The following is a 19,365-nucleotide window of genomic DNA, read 5'->3' as shown; positions in this document are numbered from 1 at the left end:
AGTTGGTTACTCTGGTCCCATAAGTGTTTTCCCTGTGTTCCTCTAGTTTCTTACCAGAAAGTTAATTTTTAATTAGTTATTTGAAGGGTCCTTGTTATTTTTACTGCAAAGTATATTTGATGTAAAGTGTCTTGTTTTCTCAGAAACAAAGAAGTCGCGGATTTCTGCCCCTGGTGAAGTGGAGACTGAAGGAATATTTGAAGAGCTCATTAGAACATCAGGAATTGTACTGAAAGCTGGGGAGGGACAGAATGAAATAGGTACAAGTTTAACATTTGCTCTCTCTGCTTGTGTCTGAAAACCTGCAAAGATGACTGGTACAAAGTCAAGATGCTTTTTTACTTGCAATGCAAAAATACTTGAGATAGCTTGTTCCAAAGTTCAAGCAAACCTACACCTGGCCTCTTGTTTGTTACATGCCTTTTGAATTACACAGTTCCTGCTGAATTCAGTGCATCACCTAAACTCATTATGGGAACTTTTTGGGTGTATACATGCAAAGTCAAAAGGCTTTTGAAAGATTATTGGGGGTATATGAAATAAGATTAGACTGCACCTGTGATGAGTAGTGAGTTGCAGAGGCAGGAGCCTTGAAATAGGAAAACAAACATGTTGCCTTTTAGCTCGGGCAAGGCCCTTGAAATTTGTGTATTAAGCCTCTTTAGTGCTATGAGCTACTCTAAAGACAGACTGGAACAAGCATAAGTGGTAATGCCAGTCAGGCTTTTGCTGACAGGACTTCTCAGTAAAACAAATGCAGAAGTACTGGCAGGTGGGCCTGAGAGCTTGTACTCAGTGTACCAGTTGTTACGATGTTGTATGGTCTGGTTCTTTATTTTCTTTTTAAACTTTCTCCTTAGCTGTGGATCAAATGACTTTCCAGAAGAAGCTCTGCCTGGCCCTGGAGAAGCATCCAACTTACCCAGGCGTGAGTAGCGGACTATGCTTTGGCAGGAGCCAGCTTTAAAGCTGCTTGCTGTGTAGCAAAAGGTGCAAATGCAGCTACCTGTTTATGCTAGTCCCATACAAAAGTATGGAGCACAGCAGTATATCTTGAGTTTCTGTGGTCCAGGTTCTCTAATTTTGTCAGTGTTGCTGTTCCAGTCAGTTGGTCCCATTGTCTTGCTATTCTGTCTCATCTCAGCTGTTAGGTCTGAACAGTCAGAAAGAGATGACCAGCCTGTGACTTTGCTAAGCCAGCCTTGATGTGCGTGCTTGTGGTTTAACCTGGCAGGTAGCTAAAGAGCACACAGCCACTTGCTCACTCCTTGTCCCAGTGGGATCAGGGAAAGGACTGGAGGGAACAAAAAAAAAAAAAGCTCAAATTCTTGGGTTGAGATAAATACAGCTTAATAGAACAAAAATGGAAGGGAAAATAGTGACAATCAAAAAAAAATGCAACATACAAAATAAGTGATGCACAATACAGCCACTCGCAACCCACTAACCAATGTTTAGTCAGTTCCTGAGCAGCAGCCTCTAGCCAGCTTTCCCCCCCCCATTTTATATGCTGAGCATGATGCCATATGGTCTGGAATGTCCCTTTGGCCAGTTGGGATCAGCTCTCTGGGCCGCGTCCCTTCCCAGCTTGTTGCAGCCCCAGCCTGCTTGCTAGTGGGCTGGGGTGAGGAGCAGAAAAGTCTGTGACTCTGTATATGCAGCACTCGGCAACAACTAAAACATCTTGTATCAGTATAATATCAACTTATTCTCAGACTAAAGCCAAAGCACAGCACTGTACCAGCTGCCAAGAAGAAAATTATATCGGCTGAATGTTCCAAGATTGGTTTTGCACAATTCCAAGCAAAAGTTCTGTACTTCCACCATCATGCCCTGTCAAAGTAATTCATTGGCAATATTATTCAATAGTCAGAGACTCTTAAGAGAGAAAAATCATTTACTTATCTTTCTAGTAGAAGTTGTGTTTGGTTTTGTGTTGGCTTGGAGGTGGCAGCAGTAAAACTGCCAGTGTGATATTCCTCTCCAGTCAAGCCCAGCGTGAGAATCCTGAGGCCAGTGATTTGATTTGCAAATCAAATGCTGCAACTGCTTTTTGGGTGCAGTTCTTGTTACATCAAATGTTGCTGTCTCAGCTGAACAGAAAGACAGGCAAACCTCTTTTAAATGAAAGTAAAATATAAGACTGTTGCTTTAGAGTTACTTTGTAGAACAATTGGTGTTTCCTTTTGGAAATGGTTTAGACTAGAGTTCATGTATTATCTAGCATTCCTTCCAGCCCAGTTTCTGTGTGTCTGCAGTTCCCTGGCTAGCTCTTCCTTGTCCTCATCATCTGTTCCTAAACCACAGGAGTTGAGGGGGTTGTCTTTTCAGGAAGTGGATAACTTCTCTGTGTTTTGCAGGTTCTGAAGCTATTTATTAGTGGTTTGGAATCTCACATCAAGGACAGAAACCAGTTCAAGAACTGTCTCTTGCCCTGTGCTCCCACACAGACCGAGGGGTCAAGGTCAGAGAGCATGTGTTTTGTCTTCTCCTTCATTCAGAGCCAGTGTCTAGTTAAATGCCATGTAACATTGAGCAGAGTGCAGGGAAAGACCATAGCTCCAGCTGATACACAATGAAACTTGTTTCTTATGCAGAAGTAGCTAGTGTAATACACTGCTATTCAGCAGCAGTAAGTTTAAAGTGATAAGTCAAGGTATTTACTGGCTGCCTGTCGCATGTGTTGGTCTCTGTGGCATTTTACGGCAAGAATCAAATTCTGCAGGGGAAAAACAATTTGACAAGGCTGGTAAAGGTCAACTGGTTTTTGACAGTTTTTCCAGGAGAGGCAGCTTGACCACAGATGCTTTTGCATTTCCATCTCACATTAGTCTTGTAGAGAGTAACCTTGTTGAGAGCTGAAGGGCAGTTTTAAGTGTGTGTGTGTGTGTGTATGTGTAGTGGGAAGAGCTACAGCCTGTTCTCCAAACATGTTTTGCCTTGGATGACATGGTCTAGGGAGAGGTGCCCCTGCCAATGGCAGGGGGGTTGGAACTAGGTGATCTTAAGGTCCTTTCCAACCCAAACCATTCTATGATTTTATGTTTTTATTGCAAATGTGGTGGAATCTTTCATCTTGCAGGACTCGACACTCTTATTGTGACAGCCTCATTAAACTGCTGCTGGGAATTAAGATCTTACAGGTATGGGCACTTTAGTTTGCTCTTTACAATGGTGTTGATTTATTTAGAGATTCTTTTGCTTTCTCAAGTAGAGGATTAATAGAACTCGTTGTGAGGCAGATGGGGCTGCATCTGGATTAGTGTCTGATTTGTTCCTTCAGAGATACAAAGATGCTCAGGGCAGAGAGCACATGGCAGGCAAGAAGACAGAGGGAATTGGGTTTGTTCAGTCTTAAAAATAGAAGGTTAAGGGATGTTTTGTAGTCTTCAGATACGTGGTTGCCTGGTATAGAGAAAATGGAGTCAGATTCTTGTCAAAGGTGAACGGGGGCAGGATGAGACATGACAGCTTAGGTCAACCATAGGAAATTGTGATAGTATATAAACATTTCCACTGTGGAGAATGTTTCCTTTAAGTGCTAGAACAGGTAGGCTAGAGAGGTGATTGAAACCCCATTACTGGAGCAGTTTGAACCTTGGGAGTGTTTAAAAATGGGCAAGATGCTGAGCAACCTGCTGGCAACAGCAGGGTCTGTTAAGCTCTATGCAAGTTTCGTTCAGAGGTATATGGAAGTTGACAGATATCTTGCCAAGGCATGGGAAATCTAAGCAGCTGTGGATTTAAATCCTCTCATAATTAAAATGTTTTACGAGTTCTTGTCTTAAATACATTTTTGGAATTGCATTTGGGCCATGATTAAGGGTGGGGGAGGGAGAAGAGGAAATTAGACCCTCAGAGGGAATGGCAAATGCATGTGGGCCTTGTTTTCAATCTTGTCTAAAGTTGATGCTTTAGATTCCTGTGTAGTGGAAAGCAACTCAGCTGCGTCTGAGAGGGAGTGCTTCCAGAGAAATTTGACATCCTGCCCCTATGCCCTGATTCTGTTAGATAATGTGGATAGTTTATATCACCCTCAGCATTTGTGGGTTTCCCTTTCCAGGCTGTATGCCTCCTTTCTGGCATTTGGCAAGAGATTTCTTATGCAGGAAATACTTATATTGGTCCTTTTGAGTATTTTATTCTCTGCATATTTAATCTTTTGAGAAAGATCAGGTTTGGTGGCAGTTCTGCAGCACAAGCAGTAAGTCATCATTGTAATGCTGTCCTTTTGCTTTTCTTCCAGCCTGCTGTCATAACACTGTTGTTGGAAAAGATCCCCGAGTTCTTTTTTGACATGTGAGTCTAGACTCTCTTCCTTCTGCCTTGAAATGATATTTCTTCTTTTGGACAATCAGCAGCTCTTTGACTGTAACAGTTACTTCAGATTTACCTGAATGGATATTTTCACTGATGTGTTTTTTTTATTTCATACATGTGCAAAATTATCTGTGAGGTACCGTGGTTTTAAACTTGTAGGTGCATAAAGCAGAAGGTAAATTTATAAAAGCTGAAATACAGACATACCTCATGATTCATTACAGTCTTAATAGCTATTGGCACAAGCTGGGAAGTATCTCAGCAAAGGGACCGTGGAGTGTTTCATGATGTAGAAAAAGGTGAAAGTGGATGGCAGTTTTAGGAGGCTGCTGGATGCAAACAGACCTCCTTTTAAAAATGCAGATTGTGTTCAAGCTATTAAATGTGCTCTTAAAAATGGATGCTGTTACACTTGTCTCCTGTTAGATTGTAAGAAGAATGAAGTGATTTGTTTTTTTCTATGCATTAATGACCAGTTAAAGATGGGAGGGGAAGAAATGAGAGTGGTCCATATTGCAGGAGAAGGAGGATGGTCCATGGAGATCTGATTGCTCAGATTTTTTGTAAATGAAAAAGGAAATGAAAAGTGAGAGAACAATTTATGGTAACAAATTCCCCAAATAATGTAGTCTAAAACTAATTGTAAAGAACAACAGAGTTTTTTCAGTGGAATTCCTACTGATTTTTGTTTTGTTTAATTATGGGAGAAGAAACAACATTTGTTACAACTAATCTGTAACCACAGCTGTACTGACCCACCAATTTCTCCCACATCTGACCTGTAGACCTTAATGCCAGTCAGTGCCTGGACAGAGGACATGCAATGTACTGACTCCGTGTGGGAAGGGTAGGGAGAACTTGGTTTATTCATGTGACTTGGCAGCAGCCAGCTTATTATTACATCTGTGCTCACAGACCAGTGTGACCAGAAGTTACAGAAGAGGGAGGGTGTCTGAGCACAGCTCTATAAACCTTGTTTTCTTAAAAAAATCAGACTAAAATTAATCCTGATTGTATAAAGACAATGACAAACTCAGTGTTTTCCTTGAGGAAACGTGTCTTGTATGGATGCTTCTTTTTGTTTCTTACTCTTTAGCATCAGTTCCATGCTTAGCGATAGACAAAGCAGGAAAAAAAGACTAGGGAGGGAGCTGGGAAAAATGCAAAACATCATGTCACTTTAAATGTGTGGTACAATCACATTTTGAATGTTGCATGCACTTCTGGTCAAGCTGTCACAAAAATCTAATAGAGCAGTTTCTATGTAAGTAGGGAAAAATATTCTAAATAGAATAGAATTCTGCCTGCCTTCAAGGGAGATGATTAGCAGAGAAATGGCAGATGTCTGTAAAAGAAAGATTTAAGAAGGGTAACTGAGGAAGGTTTAGCCACTGTTTTTAACTATGGAAGGCAGCAAGCAAAAAAACCAGAATTGCTATTTCAGGCTTTTCCACCCTGTGGAATTCAGTGCTGGAGAATGTAGAGGTTAGAAATTACACACAGGGGTCTGTGTTTTGGTTTGTTTGTTTTTTTTTTGTTTTTTTTGTTTTTTTGTATTTTGGTTCTGTTTTGTTTTTAAGGCTTAGGGAAATTAAGGGAGAATAAATGTGCTGCTGGATAGCACACATGGAGTGGGTACCAGCTTCTGCCTTGGAGACTTGCTGAACTGCTCATTGTTGGAGATTGAATGGGTACTCTGTGAAAGGATTGCTCTCTGAATGCCCTGTTACACAAAACTTATCCAAAATCATCTAATACTGACTGCAGCTGGGAACAGGGATGCTGGCCTCAGAGGACCTTTAGACTAAGCTGGTGTAGCCACTCTCATGGTAGGAGGCACAGGAGATCTGAAGTAAAGTCACATTGTATATTTTGCTTTTTGTACCCTAACTTAGATTGTTGGCGGTGTATTGAAACAGCCTGCTAGTATTCCGGTAATAAGTAGGGTTCTTCCTGGGTGGTGCTAAAATCTGTAGGGGTGTTAATGATATTTTCATTGAATTGTTTTGATATTTGGTTAATTTGAATTGCATCTCATGGTCTTGCTGAGCAGCAGCAAAGCTTTTGAGTGTCTGTAGGTCCAACTAATCTGTGTTTCACTTTCTGCTGTTTCAGCGTGGGCACCTTTGGAACAGATTTTCCCCAGCTCATCATCAATCAGTTTAAATGGCTTGACAAGGTTCTTGACAGCCAGGTGGGTACTGACAGTGCAATCACATGTAGGCTCTTTCCAGTCAGCTTCTGGAATGCTTCTCAGATGAGATGAGATCAGTTATTATGCTAATGAGAGCTGATGTCTTCATATTCACATGCTGAAGGAGAGATTTAAATCTTTCTGGTTTATTATGATTGCTTTCAGTTACTTGAACATCCCCTTCTTCTTCCCTTGCTCTAAGTCTCCTTTTTCATAAAATATGTATCTGTGCACATGTGTCCACATGTTTGACCCCATTTGAAAGCTTTTGCTCGTAGGAAGTTACAAGCCCCCTTGTTTAATTTTAACTGGAGATATTGGTTACTTGCCAGTGTCTGGAGATGTGTTCCTGCTTTGATGGTTCTTCTTCTTCTTTCCCTAGTTAGTTGGTCTCTGTGGGTTTGTACTGGAGGGCTCTTCCTAGAGAGTCCCAGAATGAAAAGTGCGTCAAGTCTGGGACGTGAGTCCCAGAATGAAAATGAACTGCATCAAGAAGTCACACTATACACTGGGGAGTTTGCTGTTGTGTTTCCCATTTTCCTTTGCTCACCAAGATATTCTACCTGTAAAATGTCGTTATTCTGTAAAAGTATGTGCTATTATTCACAACTTCAATGGGACAATGATTTAAGGGACAGTTAGCAGAAATCCAGACAAATGACTTAGAGTGACCTTGTATACATAATGTTGCTTTACTAAGGAACCACTTGCTCACAGTGAGTCTCAGCATTTTACAAGTATTCTTCTGGTCTTCAGGATCTTGTCAAGAAGTTAATGCAGCTGGTTAGTGTCTCTCCAGTGCCAATCCAGCATGATATTATCACCAGTTTACCCGAGATCCTGGAGGATTCCCAGCAAAGTGAAGTTGCCAGAGAGCTCAGGTACAAATGTTTCTGTTTGGGACTTTTCTGTTTTGTTGTTTGATTTATTTTTCCCCTTGCACTCAGCAGAAAAGAGCATTGTGCATTAATGTTGGTCATACCAGGACTGACTGAAGTAGTAGGACAGCAACCTTGTTCTGTAACATTCGGGGAAAGGTAGTACTGGAGGACATATAATTTGTTGTGTTACGCTCTTAAATAGAGGTCAAAATGCTTTGCAAGTGCTTCTATCTAAAAAAAATCATTAGTCTTGACTTTGAGCTGCAGTCCCTTGGTCAAGAAGGTGCCAAACCACAGCTTGCTAGAAAGCCAGACCAGTTTATGTAGGAAGCATTTGTAAATACTTGTCCAATTCTTACTGTTTCCTGTTGACCAGTGCTGGGGAGAGGATGATGAATGAAACTGATTCTGGTTGGACCCATTGTGCCTTTCATTACATGTTTGCAATTCTTAGAGCAAATCCTTTGACTGGGGAGGAGGTCACACATGAGGAGGATTCAATCCCTGGCTTGAATGTGGCAATCTCATTTACACTTTGCTGGTGGCCTGTCTATGGAACAGAAGTGTGGCTAGAAGGTGTCAGGCCCAAGTCATGTTCGTGATTAAATCATATACCAGCAGTCTCACTATTTTTTTCTATTCATTGTGAACCCAGGACTTTCCAGTTTTAAAGTTCTTGCTTAGGGCTTGTACCAGACCTTTGTCCATGTTCTCTGTTTTTATGAGATTTGAAAAACAGTAGATTCTTCCTATCTGTTTCTGATCAGCAACCACAGAATCACAATTCGGCATGTTCAGGGAGGAATGACAATTTAGGAAACAAGTTTTCTATGATACCAGTGGCATACATTGTTAGTTTGAGGTTTTTTGGAATCATTTACTAGAGATCCATTTATGGCTCTATTAAGAGGCTTATTTGTTTTCTTTTCCTTGTGTATCAGCTGCTTACTCAAACAGGGCAGGCGGCTGACAGTTCCAATCCTGGATGCCCTTTCTCGTCTGGATCTTGATGCAGGTCTTATGGCTGAGGTGAGAGTTTCTACTGAGCAGCTGAGCAGAACCCAGCCCCTGCTTAGCAGCACAACGCCTAGAACTGTTAGGTTGTTCAAAGTATTTTGCTAAGTCTGACTCCTATAGACCTTCAAAAGTCCTGAGCTTGCTGAAATGGAAAATGAGTCAGGGAAGCTCAAACTGTTCATTGAGGAGCAGAGAGGCATTTTCTAGCTGTTACAGTACACATTCAGAAATTTCAAACACCCCTGTTTTAGCAAATGCAAAAGCACCTTATCCTGCTGCAGTGATTTTGTACTGTCTGTCTTAAACCTGTTTATTGTCACGGTTTCTCTTTTTAAAGTACACTGACCACTCCTATATTTAAAGTAAAGGCAGACTGGTGATTAAATAATTGCATGATCATAGTTTTTCTCTGCAGAATGCTGGGAAAAGGAGAAGACGTGATAGGCCCTGGGTCTTCTAAGCATGCTGGATTGGTGCACTTATTGCAGTTAGGCTTCTTATGTATAGAATAAAATTGGTTCATTTGAGTGCATTAAGTACTATTTTACGTAGTCGGATCTAGTACTGACAATATTCCTGCTTTGGGCACAAGGCTGGACTATAATTCTTCAGATATTCCTTCCCACTAACATAACTGTTTCTGTGAACCATGGTCTTACAGCTGACCCAGTGTTGCTTTCTCTGCAGGTGCGGCAGTCTGCCATGACCATTGTTCCTTCTGTAAAACTGGAAGATTTGCCTGTAGTAGTAAAATTCATCCTCCATAATGTCAAAGCAGCAGATGCAGTAGAGGTACAGTCTTTTGCTCTAAAGACCAGTAAGTTGTATAATCCAGTGCATGTTTAGACAGAGAGCAGTTGCTTCACACACAGAGGTGTATGCTTTAATGTTGTCAAGCAAAATTTTTAATACTGCAAAGGATCAAAGCACATTTTAGAAACTATCTATCTTCTGATGGGGATTTGGTTATGCCTTCAGGCCTGGGAATTGAAATGTCTTCCTTTCTGCTGCCTATTGTAAAGTTTTCTCGTTTGTTTTTAGAGTTGTTTTGTTTGTTGTTTTTTTTTTTTGGTGTTGTAAACATCATAAAGAACTGAAAGCAGTCAAATTTTCTTGAGCTAAACTCAGACTGAAGAGCTGTAGTTAACTGGCAGCTTTATGCCTCTGAGTTTTGTCTAAGAATTGTGCATTGTACAGAAGTTTTAAGGGTTTTAAATTCCAGATGTATCCATGGGACTGCAAGTTGGTAATTCTCTTGTTCTCTGCACTGAGTTCATGTTTTGGAAACATTCCTATAAGGGTAGTTCTCCTGTTGGAGAACAGTTTTCATTCTAAGGTATAAGCTTCCTCAGGTTTTGAAGTTGCTTTATCTAAGGAAATGTCAGAATAATTTTAAAATTAACTAGATATATTTGGTTGAGCCAGTGTTGCTGAACATGCTTCTTTTCATGCTTTGGGGAAGCCTCAGCCTAGTTAGTGCCAGATGAGGACTGGGATCTGCCCAAGTCTGTAGAGACCACTGTGAAAACAGCATGCCTGTAACAACAAGCCAGTCTCTGCTGATACAGTGCAATTTGACAGCAGTCAGATGGGTAAACTCACATCCCCCAGAATTCCTGTAGCTGTCATTTATCTTGCTCAGGTGCCAAACAGGATAAAACTAGTTCATGGCAACATACAGCAGATATAGGTGGGAATTTCACAGAGTAACCTGTAGAAAATCCTTTCCTGCTTTCTGCATGCATCTGCAACATCATGACATGATGGGTGAAGAGCAAAGTGTTGCTGGTTTATTTTTAAAGCTTAACACCCCCCCACCCCCCCCAAAGCAACAAGAAGCTTGAGCATGGTTAGTTGCTTATGAGTTTACAAATACATGAGTGTTTAGTTTGTAATTTTAGGATTATTCTTGGAGATTGTTTTCTTTTCCTCATCTTTTTCCTGTTCCTCCCTTATATGTGCAGGGCTTTTTATTTTACAGGTGATTTCTGATCTTCGTAAGAACTTGGATCTGTCATCATGTGATCTGCCCCTGAAGATCCTAAGTTCCCAGAAGAAGGCTAAAAGTCAAGTCCAGGCCAGGTATTTTAGCAGATTTACATGATTTTCCAGGGATAAGATGGGACGAGAGGACTTCAGCCCTTCTTTATATGGTCTCTCTGGCACATGTGGTTACGTATGTGAGCCTAATTTATCCTGTGCTGACACCTTTATTCCTTCCTACTTGGTGCTAATATAACACATTGGTTAGTCCTTGCCAAGCCAGCTTCCCCTGCCCTGCATGTAGTTCCTTTTGAGCCACCTATATCCGTGTCTGCATGGGGATAAGCAACTCCATGTATAATAGTTGTTGCTGACAGTCCATCTGAATCTCAGTAGGTTTTTGGTTGATTCTGTGTCGTCTGCTTCTACCCCTTCTGAAACTTCCTGTCCTTGCCAGAGCATTCCTGTTAGAGAATGACTGCTGTAAGTAACTGCTGTGACTGCTAGGCTGCCTTGTTCCATTTACTAGAGTATTTACAATGACTGAGTCTCCCTTCTGATCATTTACAGTTCTTCCATGAGCGAAGTAACTACCAGCCAGAATTGTGTGAAGCTACTTTTTGATGTGATCAAGTTAGCTGTGAGATTTCGGAAAGAGGTCTCTGAAGCATGGATTAAGGTAAGATACATGCTTCAGTCCTGGTTTCCTTATTCAGACTCCTAGGTTGAGCCTGAACTTTTTTTGTAATCAAAATGTGATACTAAAAGACAAATGTTAGCCCTTAATTTTACTGGTACAGATTTTATTATGTGTTCCAGATTAGCAGTGCTTTTTCAGGAGTCTGCTTTCTTCCTCAGTTACCAATTTCACAGTTCTTGCAGGATGGCCACTGAGCTCCTCTGTACAGACCCCTAAATCTTGAAGTGAAGGATAGACCTTGTTCTGCAGGTTTATGGGAGCAAAAATGAGTACCCATATGATGAGATTGAGCTGTGTGAAGCCTTAAGGTGCTTAAAAATGTCCAGGTAGAAATCAATTGGTATTGGGCTAAATTTAATTTTAAATTGCATTTCAATATAGATTAGGAGACTGTTTCTTGTTTTCAGCTTTCATTACTAAGTACCTTCATTCTTTTTTCAAGCCTGATATTATTTGAGAACATCCTTGTTCAAGCTGAATTTTTGTGCTGTTTTTTTGAGTGCCTTCTGGGTTCTCTGCTGTTGGCAAGATCCAGTTGCTGGCTTTGACAGCTGTCCTCTTGTAGAAGAGAGAAATCTGTGAGCAGGATTTCTTTTGGTGTCTGCCTTTTTTTGATTTGATTCTGGAATACAGTAATGTACTGTAGCATAACAGCTTTCTTGGTTCTTTTCCCTTAGGCTATTGAGAACAGCACGTCTGTATCTGACCATAAGGTAATATTTTTGAGTCTGCACTTGTCTCTGGAGCATCCTCTTTTGCTGGTGTTCTCAAGGACTTTTTTCATGGTTGTAGATGGAGAGATTTTTCTAGTTGGAGCAGAAACTGCCAGTGATGTTTCACGGGTGATTCTTTTGGCATTTGACTTGTTCCTGGTGTAACAGCCATGCATTTTCTTTGTAACTCTTAGTTAATCCCTTCTAAATGTTAAGGGACAGAGTTGACCTGCTTTAAGTCTGTCCAGCTGGACTGATGAGGTTTTTTTATAGTTCTGGTTGTTGGGGCTTTTTGAGCTCTTGACTTCCTTCTCAGTTTTGATTTCAAAGTGTATCGCTGTCTGCGCTGTTTAGTATCTTTTCAGTGTAATGATTGGTGGCTATTTCCTCTGAAAGGTTCTGGATCTGATGATTTTGCTGCTAATCCATTCTACAAACACCAAATACAGGAAGCAAGCTGAGAAATTGCTGAAGAGCAAAATCCAGCTGGGCTGCATGCCAGAACAGCTATTGCAAAATGCCTTCCAGAATCATTCACTGGTGAGTGTTGATTCTCTTTTACCTCCCAAAGATCTTGTCAGATGATGATTTATTCCAGTTGTGTACACTTCTGTGTTTTAATTTTTGGTCCCAGGTCAGTGTATGAAGGCATATGTCCTCTCTTGTAACTGTCACATGGGTTTTATAGATGAGCTTTCCTCAGAATTGGATGGGCTTTTTATTTTGGTGCAAAACCTCTCAGCCTAAGAAATGTGACCTAGCCCAAGATCTCCACTCTGTGTTCCAGGCATGCTGTTATTTCCCACGTTATTTTTGCAAGTTCGTATCTTTATGTGAACCATTTTCCAAGTGTTTTCTAGGTCTAAATATATATATTGGGCATATGTTTGTAATCTAAGTTACCGTTTATGAGAAAACTGAAAAGATCAATGAAAAATGATGCAGTACTCCTTGTTGGAGGTAGAGGACAGATGAGAAAGTTACGAATTTGAAATTAATTAATTGAACTATAATGCCTTAAGTGGGCACATTTTATTCTAAATGGGTTTAATTCAGTCCTAGTTTAACTCCCTTCCAAAATAAGATAAAGGAAATAAGGCCATTCCCACATCTGAATAAGAATGAACTTATTGTTCAAAGGCACTATGTATGATTAAGGTGAGTTTAAAAGTTAACTTAGATGTTTTAGTATCTTGATGTAGCAAAGTCCTTCTGGTAAAATAAGATCAAGAGTGTTTCTGTCCTGGGGTTTATATTTAGTGGTACTCTTCTGTAATGTGATTTCCCTCATGTCATCCCTAAGGGATATGCTGCTGTGAGCTCTGTAGCTTTGCAGGTTGGCTTCTTAACCAGTCTGTAAATCCTTTGTGTGGAGAAGGTTAGAGAAACCCATCCCAGTGTGCCTTACCTGCTCTTTTTGCCCATTTATGTGAGAGAGGACAGTCAGAGAAGGCAGGAAAGCACCTACTAAACTAGACAAAGCTTTTGGGATGAGCTATAGCACACTGTTTATTTAGAGAACTGAGTGTGTTGAAAACAAACAGCAATAGTGTCCTTTTTCATGATGTCTGTATTTCAGGTTATCAAAGACTTCTTCCCTTCAATCCTAGCAGTTGCTCAGATGTTTCTGCACTCTGGACAACCAGCCGTGGTCTCCTTTGGCAGCTGCATGTACAAACAAGCTTTTGCAGCCTTTGATTCTTACTGTCAGCAGGTATAGTGTGATGGATGGCATCTGTTGTAGTTGTGTTTGCATTTGCTCTAGAATGTTTGTCATGATCCTTTATGGGAAGAGGATTTCAGGCAGTTGGAAGCCTTTGGAGAGAGGTCTGTGCTGTAGATCAGGCCAAGCAGAAGATGGGGAATAATCACAGCAAAACTCTGGTAGCAAGTGACTCAAACACAGAGTGCTGGGAGGAGCAGGGAACAAATAGGCCTTGGAAGCGACAGAACGTAAAATACTTAGGGATCAGAGGGGACTGTGCTGTGTGCAAACACTGTGCTGTGTGCAAACAAGTTGACTGAGATCTAGCCAGGAAGTCAGGACTGGCTCCAGGGTCAGAGGAGGTTTGTTCATAACTCTGTATTCCTGTTCCGTCATACCTAGTCGCTTTGAGCATCCTCTGTTTTAAAAAGCCATTGTTATAGTTTTTATTGAAACTTTTTCCCCTTTACTTTGATAACTTACCATGATGAAAAAGGTTACATAGATATCCCTCAGTGCTCTGGGCAGCTTGGACTCCTGCTGCGGTTCTGAATAATCAGAGACTAGACTTTCAGCTCTGAGCATGAGTTCCTAAAGACATGCTGACAGAAAATTTGGTGACTTAAGACAGCTTGCACAAGCTTTTGAATGTATTTGTGCTTTTTTGGAGCACAATATTTTTATAATTAAGACTGTTTCTTGTGTTCCTGCATTACTTGTTACAGCAAACTTCATAAGCAGGTGTGCAAAAAAAAAATCAACTGGGAAAAACCTGGGAGGTGAAGGCATACTGTATACTTCAAAGTACTTGAAGTAATACTTTTGGATGTTAAGACTTTCAGTCAAGGATGGCTGATTAGCAGTTAGTGACATAGGAAAGACTCAGAGCCTCAGGCAGTGGATGGGAGTGGAATGAGATCCCTGTCCAGAAATCAACTGAATTAAGGCCATAAAAATATTTTGAAACAAAAATGGCAGTTCTGAAGTGCGTTGATAAAGGTTCTGAAGACACAGGAACTGCTGAAATTATCTTTCTGGGGTATGGTGCAGTGTTCTGTGTGCCTAATGAAATAGCATAGGTGTGTATAGTCTTGTACGTTGGTAGCAAAGAGCAGAATCTGCAGTAGTCTTAGCAAGCAGGCAGAAAAAGTTGGTGAAAAGCTACATTATGGAATCAAGAGAGCTTTTAGAACTCCTTTTCTCAAGGAGAAAGTCAATATTGTGGATATCAGGAATTAAAGAGCAAACTGAGAAGGGACTTAGAATAATATGTTTGAGTTTCAGGTTGATTATCTGTGCTTGAACAACACATTCTGTATGAGCAGAACAGGGCAGACATTTTTCTGTTGATACTACCTATGGTTTCTTCTGGGCTTTTCCCTTAGGAGGTTGTCAGTGCTTTGGTAACTCACGTGTGCAGTGGAAATGAAACAGAACTGGATGTTTCTCTGGATGTGCTCACTGATTTGGTGGTACTGCACACATCCCTGCTGATGCGCTATGCCACCTTCGTGAAGGTATGTAGATTTCAGGAAGTGTATGAAAAGCCTCATATTGTTATGGTAGTCAGCTTGTTCTTCCCATTCAGCCTCTGGTAAAATGAACTGCTGTAATTAAGGCCAGAGCAATAGTTCTGCATTTATGTTTATTTAATCTGAATGTAGCTTTTTCATGCATATGCAAAAAAGGTAAAGCTAATTGTCTTCCCTGTAGTTGACAACTGATATATTGCTGGGAATATGCAAAGGGATTCCTGATACATCTGAGTTACTCTGTGGCTTCTGTCTTACAGACCATTTTAGATTCTACACAAAAACTGCACCCATGCCAGATCCGAAAGCTCTTCTACATTCTCAGCACACTAGCATTTAGCCAGAGGCAAGAAAGAAGCTATATTCAGGTAAGGAACATGTAGTCCTTAATATATATTAAGGAAGCTATATTAAGGTTAACTCTTTTCTGTAACACAACAGAAAGGAGTTCAGGTTGTGCCTTGGTCTTTTTTGCTTAACTTCCACAGTTTGTGTTGTGCAAATAATGGCCTTATCTATGAAAAGTGATTAATATTAGGCAGAAATGTTCTGCCTGTCCCCTTCATAAATTGCAAGAAGAAGGGTAGGAGTGTAAGCTCTAGAATTTATTCTGAACTGAGAGTTTGTAACTGTGGGGATCCAAAGCTGGCAGTTTGTCCTCGTGATACCAAGACTTCAGGGGCAGATCACCAAAGAAATTGGTATCCTGGGAGCCAACTTCCTCTTTGCCTTCTCTTAACTGTGCTTCTAAAACCAATGCCTCTTGGATACGAGGATCTATATGGACAGATTAGGCACTTGTCTTTGGACTGCACAGGTCATTCCAGAGGCATCTTGCCTAGTGAAGGCCAAGAAAAGATAGCATAATTGTGTACTGTCATTTTCTTTGCTACTAGTTTGATCTTGTTGGGACTGGTAGGTTGCAAAGCATACTTCACCTCCTGTGTCTCAAGACCTCTCTCTGGTCAGAGCTTGTGCTTTGAAATCAATTACTTTCTGGTACCTTCATTTAGATACCAGAAAGCTGAGCTGTCACTTAGCTTGGTTCAGGACCCACTTGGCAGCCCTCTGCCTGCTTAGATGAGTTTTCTGTCTTTTATCACCTACTGTTTATCAGCTTAAGAGGTCAGGCAAGAACATACCCCTTTGTCACAGACACTATTCTGGATCACTTGGTGCCTGCCCTGTTTTAGCCTCGGCTGTTCATCTTCCTCTCTCAAGGTGATGGCTTTCTTGATTATTATTCCTTTGCCAGCGGTGCAGGTGCAACTTTGATTCCTGTGGATGATTTGCTAAACACTCTTCTGTGCTTTGCCTTCAATCCCTTTGACAAGTATTAAGACTTCTCATGGACCAGACTGGTCTCCCAACTTCCTTGAAGCAACTTCTTCGACTGCTTTATGCTCTCTATGTCAGGAGGCCTCTTAGTCTATCATTAGTGATACAGCTATGACCAGTATTTTCATAATAACAGAAATTGTAGAATGTGCATGTGCCTCTTGCAACGCCGTAATCCCAGTAAACCACCCCCTGCAGCCTTTAGAGATGATATCAGGTGAAGATGCCAATAGAATTGTGAGTGATGCTAACAATGTGGTGACATGGTCTGTGTCTGTCTTTTTAGGATGATATGCACATGGTGATCAGGAAATGGCTTTCTAGCACAGTTCCCAACCACAAACAAATGGGGATTATTGGTGCTGTTACCATGATAGGCAGCGTGGCGTTAAAAAGGTGAGAGAGAATGTAGCAAAGGTGAATTTAACATGTTCAGTTCAGACCAAACCTGGAGCAGAACAAAGGAAGGGAGGCATTGCCTCTGAGCTCATGTATATCCTGGTCTAATCCAGTAATGTAAAACTTTCCTGCAGTGCTTGGTGTTACAACCCTCACCTGCTGCTAATCTCAAAGACATCCTGAATTCCTTGTTAATGCCTATACATGGATGTCTTAACTAGCAACACCAGGACCTATTGCTTTGGAAAACTAAAAGAGAAGAGAAAGAGTATTCCTGCTGTGCTGGGCATTGGCATGACAATTTCCAATGTACTGTATAAATGATTTATGAACAGCAATAAACCAGGTAACCTACTGCTAAGAGCTGTGGCAAAGATTTAAGCACTTGAGAAATAAAGATTTTACTGGTGTTGGGAAGAGTGATTTAGCTCCCTGAGTTTGCACTTCTTAATAAAATGCTTTTGCTATTTATTATGGAAAGGGAAAAGCCCATCTTAGCTCCAAGCTCTGTGTTGTTGCTCCCATAGCACTGACATCAGACTTGCTAATTTAAAGGCACTACTTCAAGTCTAAGCAGTGTTTGCTAACCTAGTTACTTCAAGAGGAGATTTAGAAAATTTTAGAAGGTGAATAACAAGGGTAAAAAAAAACTACAAAGCAAACAAACAAAAGCAGAGCCCGTGGGGTCTGTTAGGGAGTTTGCCAGGTAAAGTGCATGCAGATGATCTCAGCATGTTCTATACCTGGAAAATGGAGTAAATGGAGGAAATCTGTTTGACCTGTAGAGAAATTCCTTCCCACTCAAGTCTGACCCAAATGCATTAGAAAAATCTGTCTGATGGTACTTGAGAAATATCTTTGCATCACATTAGATCATTGTGTAACCTACTGGAGTCCTGTCTGATTTCCTCAGAGAAAGATTGAAGGAGACAGACTTGAAAGCCAGGGAAAATCAGAGGAAAATATACCTTTCTGAACCCTGCAAGTAAGCAGCAGGAACTTTGAATAGCTATCCTAATGTGCAACTACAGATACTAGGCTTATGGTAAGATGAGGCTCCATCTGGCTTTTAGAAGAGAAGGTGACTAGAGGGCCTAGGTTTCAACAAGTTATTAAAAACACATCCTTGAAAATGTTGAGGATTGTCCCACAGGTCCCAGACAGCAGTAGGTCTTTTCCTAATAGTGTCCCAACGAACATCTTTTTCATGCATAGTTCTTCAATTTTTTGAGGGAGAACCTTGTGTGTGTGATGGGAATTGCATATCTAAGTGTTGTGCAACAAAAGGTTATCAATTGCTTTTAGGAATGAAGGAGATGGTAGTTCCTTGGAGAGACTGGAGCTGAACAGCGAGCGTGATGAGCAGGTGAGTACCAAAAATGGGGCAGTGTGGAGAGAGGGAGGATATGGTCAGCCAGGAGGTGTGACTGGAAACAGTCTTAACTGAAGCAGTGTATGTATCTGGGAGTTAGCTCTACTGAGTCTGGGATTCTCATCCATTGACTGTAGAGACGAGAATCTATTAAAAATGGTTTTGGAGAAACAAAGGTCTGTATTAAGATAGCACCCGCTGATCTTGCCTGCTGCTAGGACAGGACAAGCAGTACTGCAGCCATCTAGTGGAAGTCTTCTATCCAGATGTTATTTCAGACAAAAAGGGAAAAAACAGGACAATCTGCTTCAATGAGCCAAAGGCAACCTTTGCCTTCCTCTCGGCTTGGCAGCAGTGCCTTCCAGGCATCTAGAGAGAGTACTTCTGCTGTACAGGGTTGGCCTGCCCTTGGCATTTTTCCTTAGCTCCTGTTGAAGAACCTTCTTCTAGGCTGGCCTCTATTTAAGGGTGGTCCTGGACAGACTCTTTTGTTGTTTTTTTTTTTCATAACAGAGCTGGGCCAGTACCTTAAAAGACCCATGTTCATTTTTAAAACTGGGTTTTAAAACACCATGGGCTGTTGCTTAGAGTTGAAATTTGGATGTGCCTCAGAGTAAATTAGTATAAAAGGTACTGAAGATAAAAGCTTGAGCTGGAACCATTTACCATGCCCATTTCTGCAGACTGTTCTCTCTCCTTTCAGCTTTCTAACTTGCTGGACCTTGTGGGCTTCTGCTGTGAGCAAACACCAGAGGTCTTGGCTCTGTACTATGATGAATTTGCCAATTTGATTGAGAAGCAGAAGGGGAATCTGGACTTGCAGCTCCTGGTATGTTGCACAGTAGATTGAACTCAATCATTTAAATTAATTCTTCAGAAATATGATCTAGGCATGCTCAAGGTCTGTAAGAGACTGATCAGATAAAAAATCCTCTTTGAGCTCTCAGCTTTTTTTTGGTTGTGGCAGATTCTTCATTGTGTTTCAACGGCTTCCTTTATGTTGACTTTTAAATGACAATAGGGAAACTTTTAAAGGTAATTAAATGACATTTTTAAAGCCTGCTTTTAAATTTCATAGATAAAAGTAGAATCTGAAAGAACTTTAAACTTAGTATTGAGATTGGCTTCTGGTCAGGCTGTTAAGGCTGTCTGATGGCTAAGGACTTTGAAAAGCCACAGTCATTTATGGTAATAAAAAAATAAATGGTATT

The 19,365-nt window shown here is 40.9% G+C and overlaps 1 protein-coding gene across 1 annotated transcript in view; it reads left to right on the top strand.

The window, feature by feature from the left end:
* Nucleotides 1-19,365, top strand: part of FANCD2 (FA complementation group D2) — a 39,626-nt gene that overhangs the window by 733 nt on the left and 19,528 nt on the right. Inside the window, exons 2-20 of the mRNA XM_057417756.1 lie at nt 144-260; nt 861-928; nt 2,361-2,464; nt 3,083-3,143; nt 4,247-4,299; nt 6,436-6,514; nt 7,271-7,395; nt 8,337-8,424; nt 9,100-9,204; nt 10,394-10,494; nt 10,966-11,074; nt 11,773-11,808; nt 12,205-12,348; nt 13,388-13,522; nt 14,899-15,030; nt 15,306-15,413; nt 16,670-16,779; nt 18,088-18,148; nt 18,858-18,983. Of these exons, the coding sequence (XP_057273739.1) occupies nt 144-260; nt 861-928; nt 2,361-2,464; nt 3,083-3,143; nt 4,247-4,299; nt 6,436-6,514; nt 7,271-7,395; nt 8,337-8,424; nt 9,100-9,204; nt 10,394-10,494; nt 10,966-11,074; nt 11,773-11,808; nt 12,205-12,348; nt 13,388-13,522; nt 14,899-15,030; nt 15,306-15,413; nt 16,670-16,779; nt 18,088-18,148; nt 18,858-18,983 (1,862 nt within the window). The remainder of the gene's footprint in view (nt 1-143; nt 261-860; nt 929-2,360; nt 2,465-3,082; nt 3,144-4,246; nt 4,300-6,435; nt 6,515-7,270; nt 7,396-8,336; nt 8,425-9,099; nt 9,205-10,393; nt 10,495-10,965; nt 11,075-11,772; nt 11,809-12,204; nt 12,349-13,387; nt 13,523-14,898; nt 15,031-15,305; nt 15,414-16,669; nt 16,780-18,087; nt 18,149-18,857; nt 18,984-19,365) is intronic.

Source organism: Pezoporus wallicus, unplaced genomic scaffold (assembly GCF_028554395.1).
Source record: "Pezoporus wallicus isolate ANWC-B61680 ecotype Strahan unplaced genomic scaffold, APGP_CSIRO_Pwel_v1 contig_8542, whole genome shotgun sequence".
Classification (NCBI taxonomy): domain Eukaryota; kingdom Metazoa; phylum Chordata; class Aves; order Psittaciformes; family Psittacidae; genus Pezoporus; species Pezoporus wallicus.
Note: the sequence above shows the minus strand (reverse complement) of the source record. Positions and strands in the feature narration are given on the sequence as shown.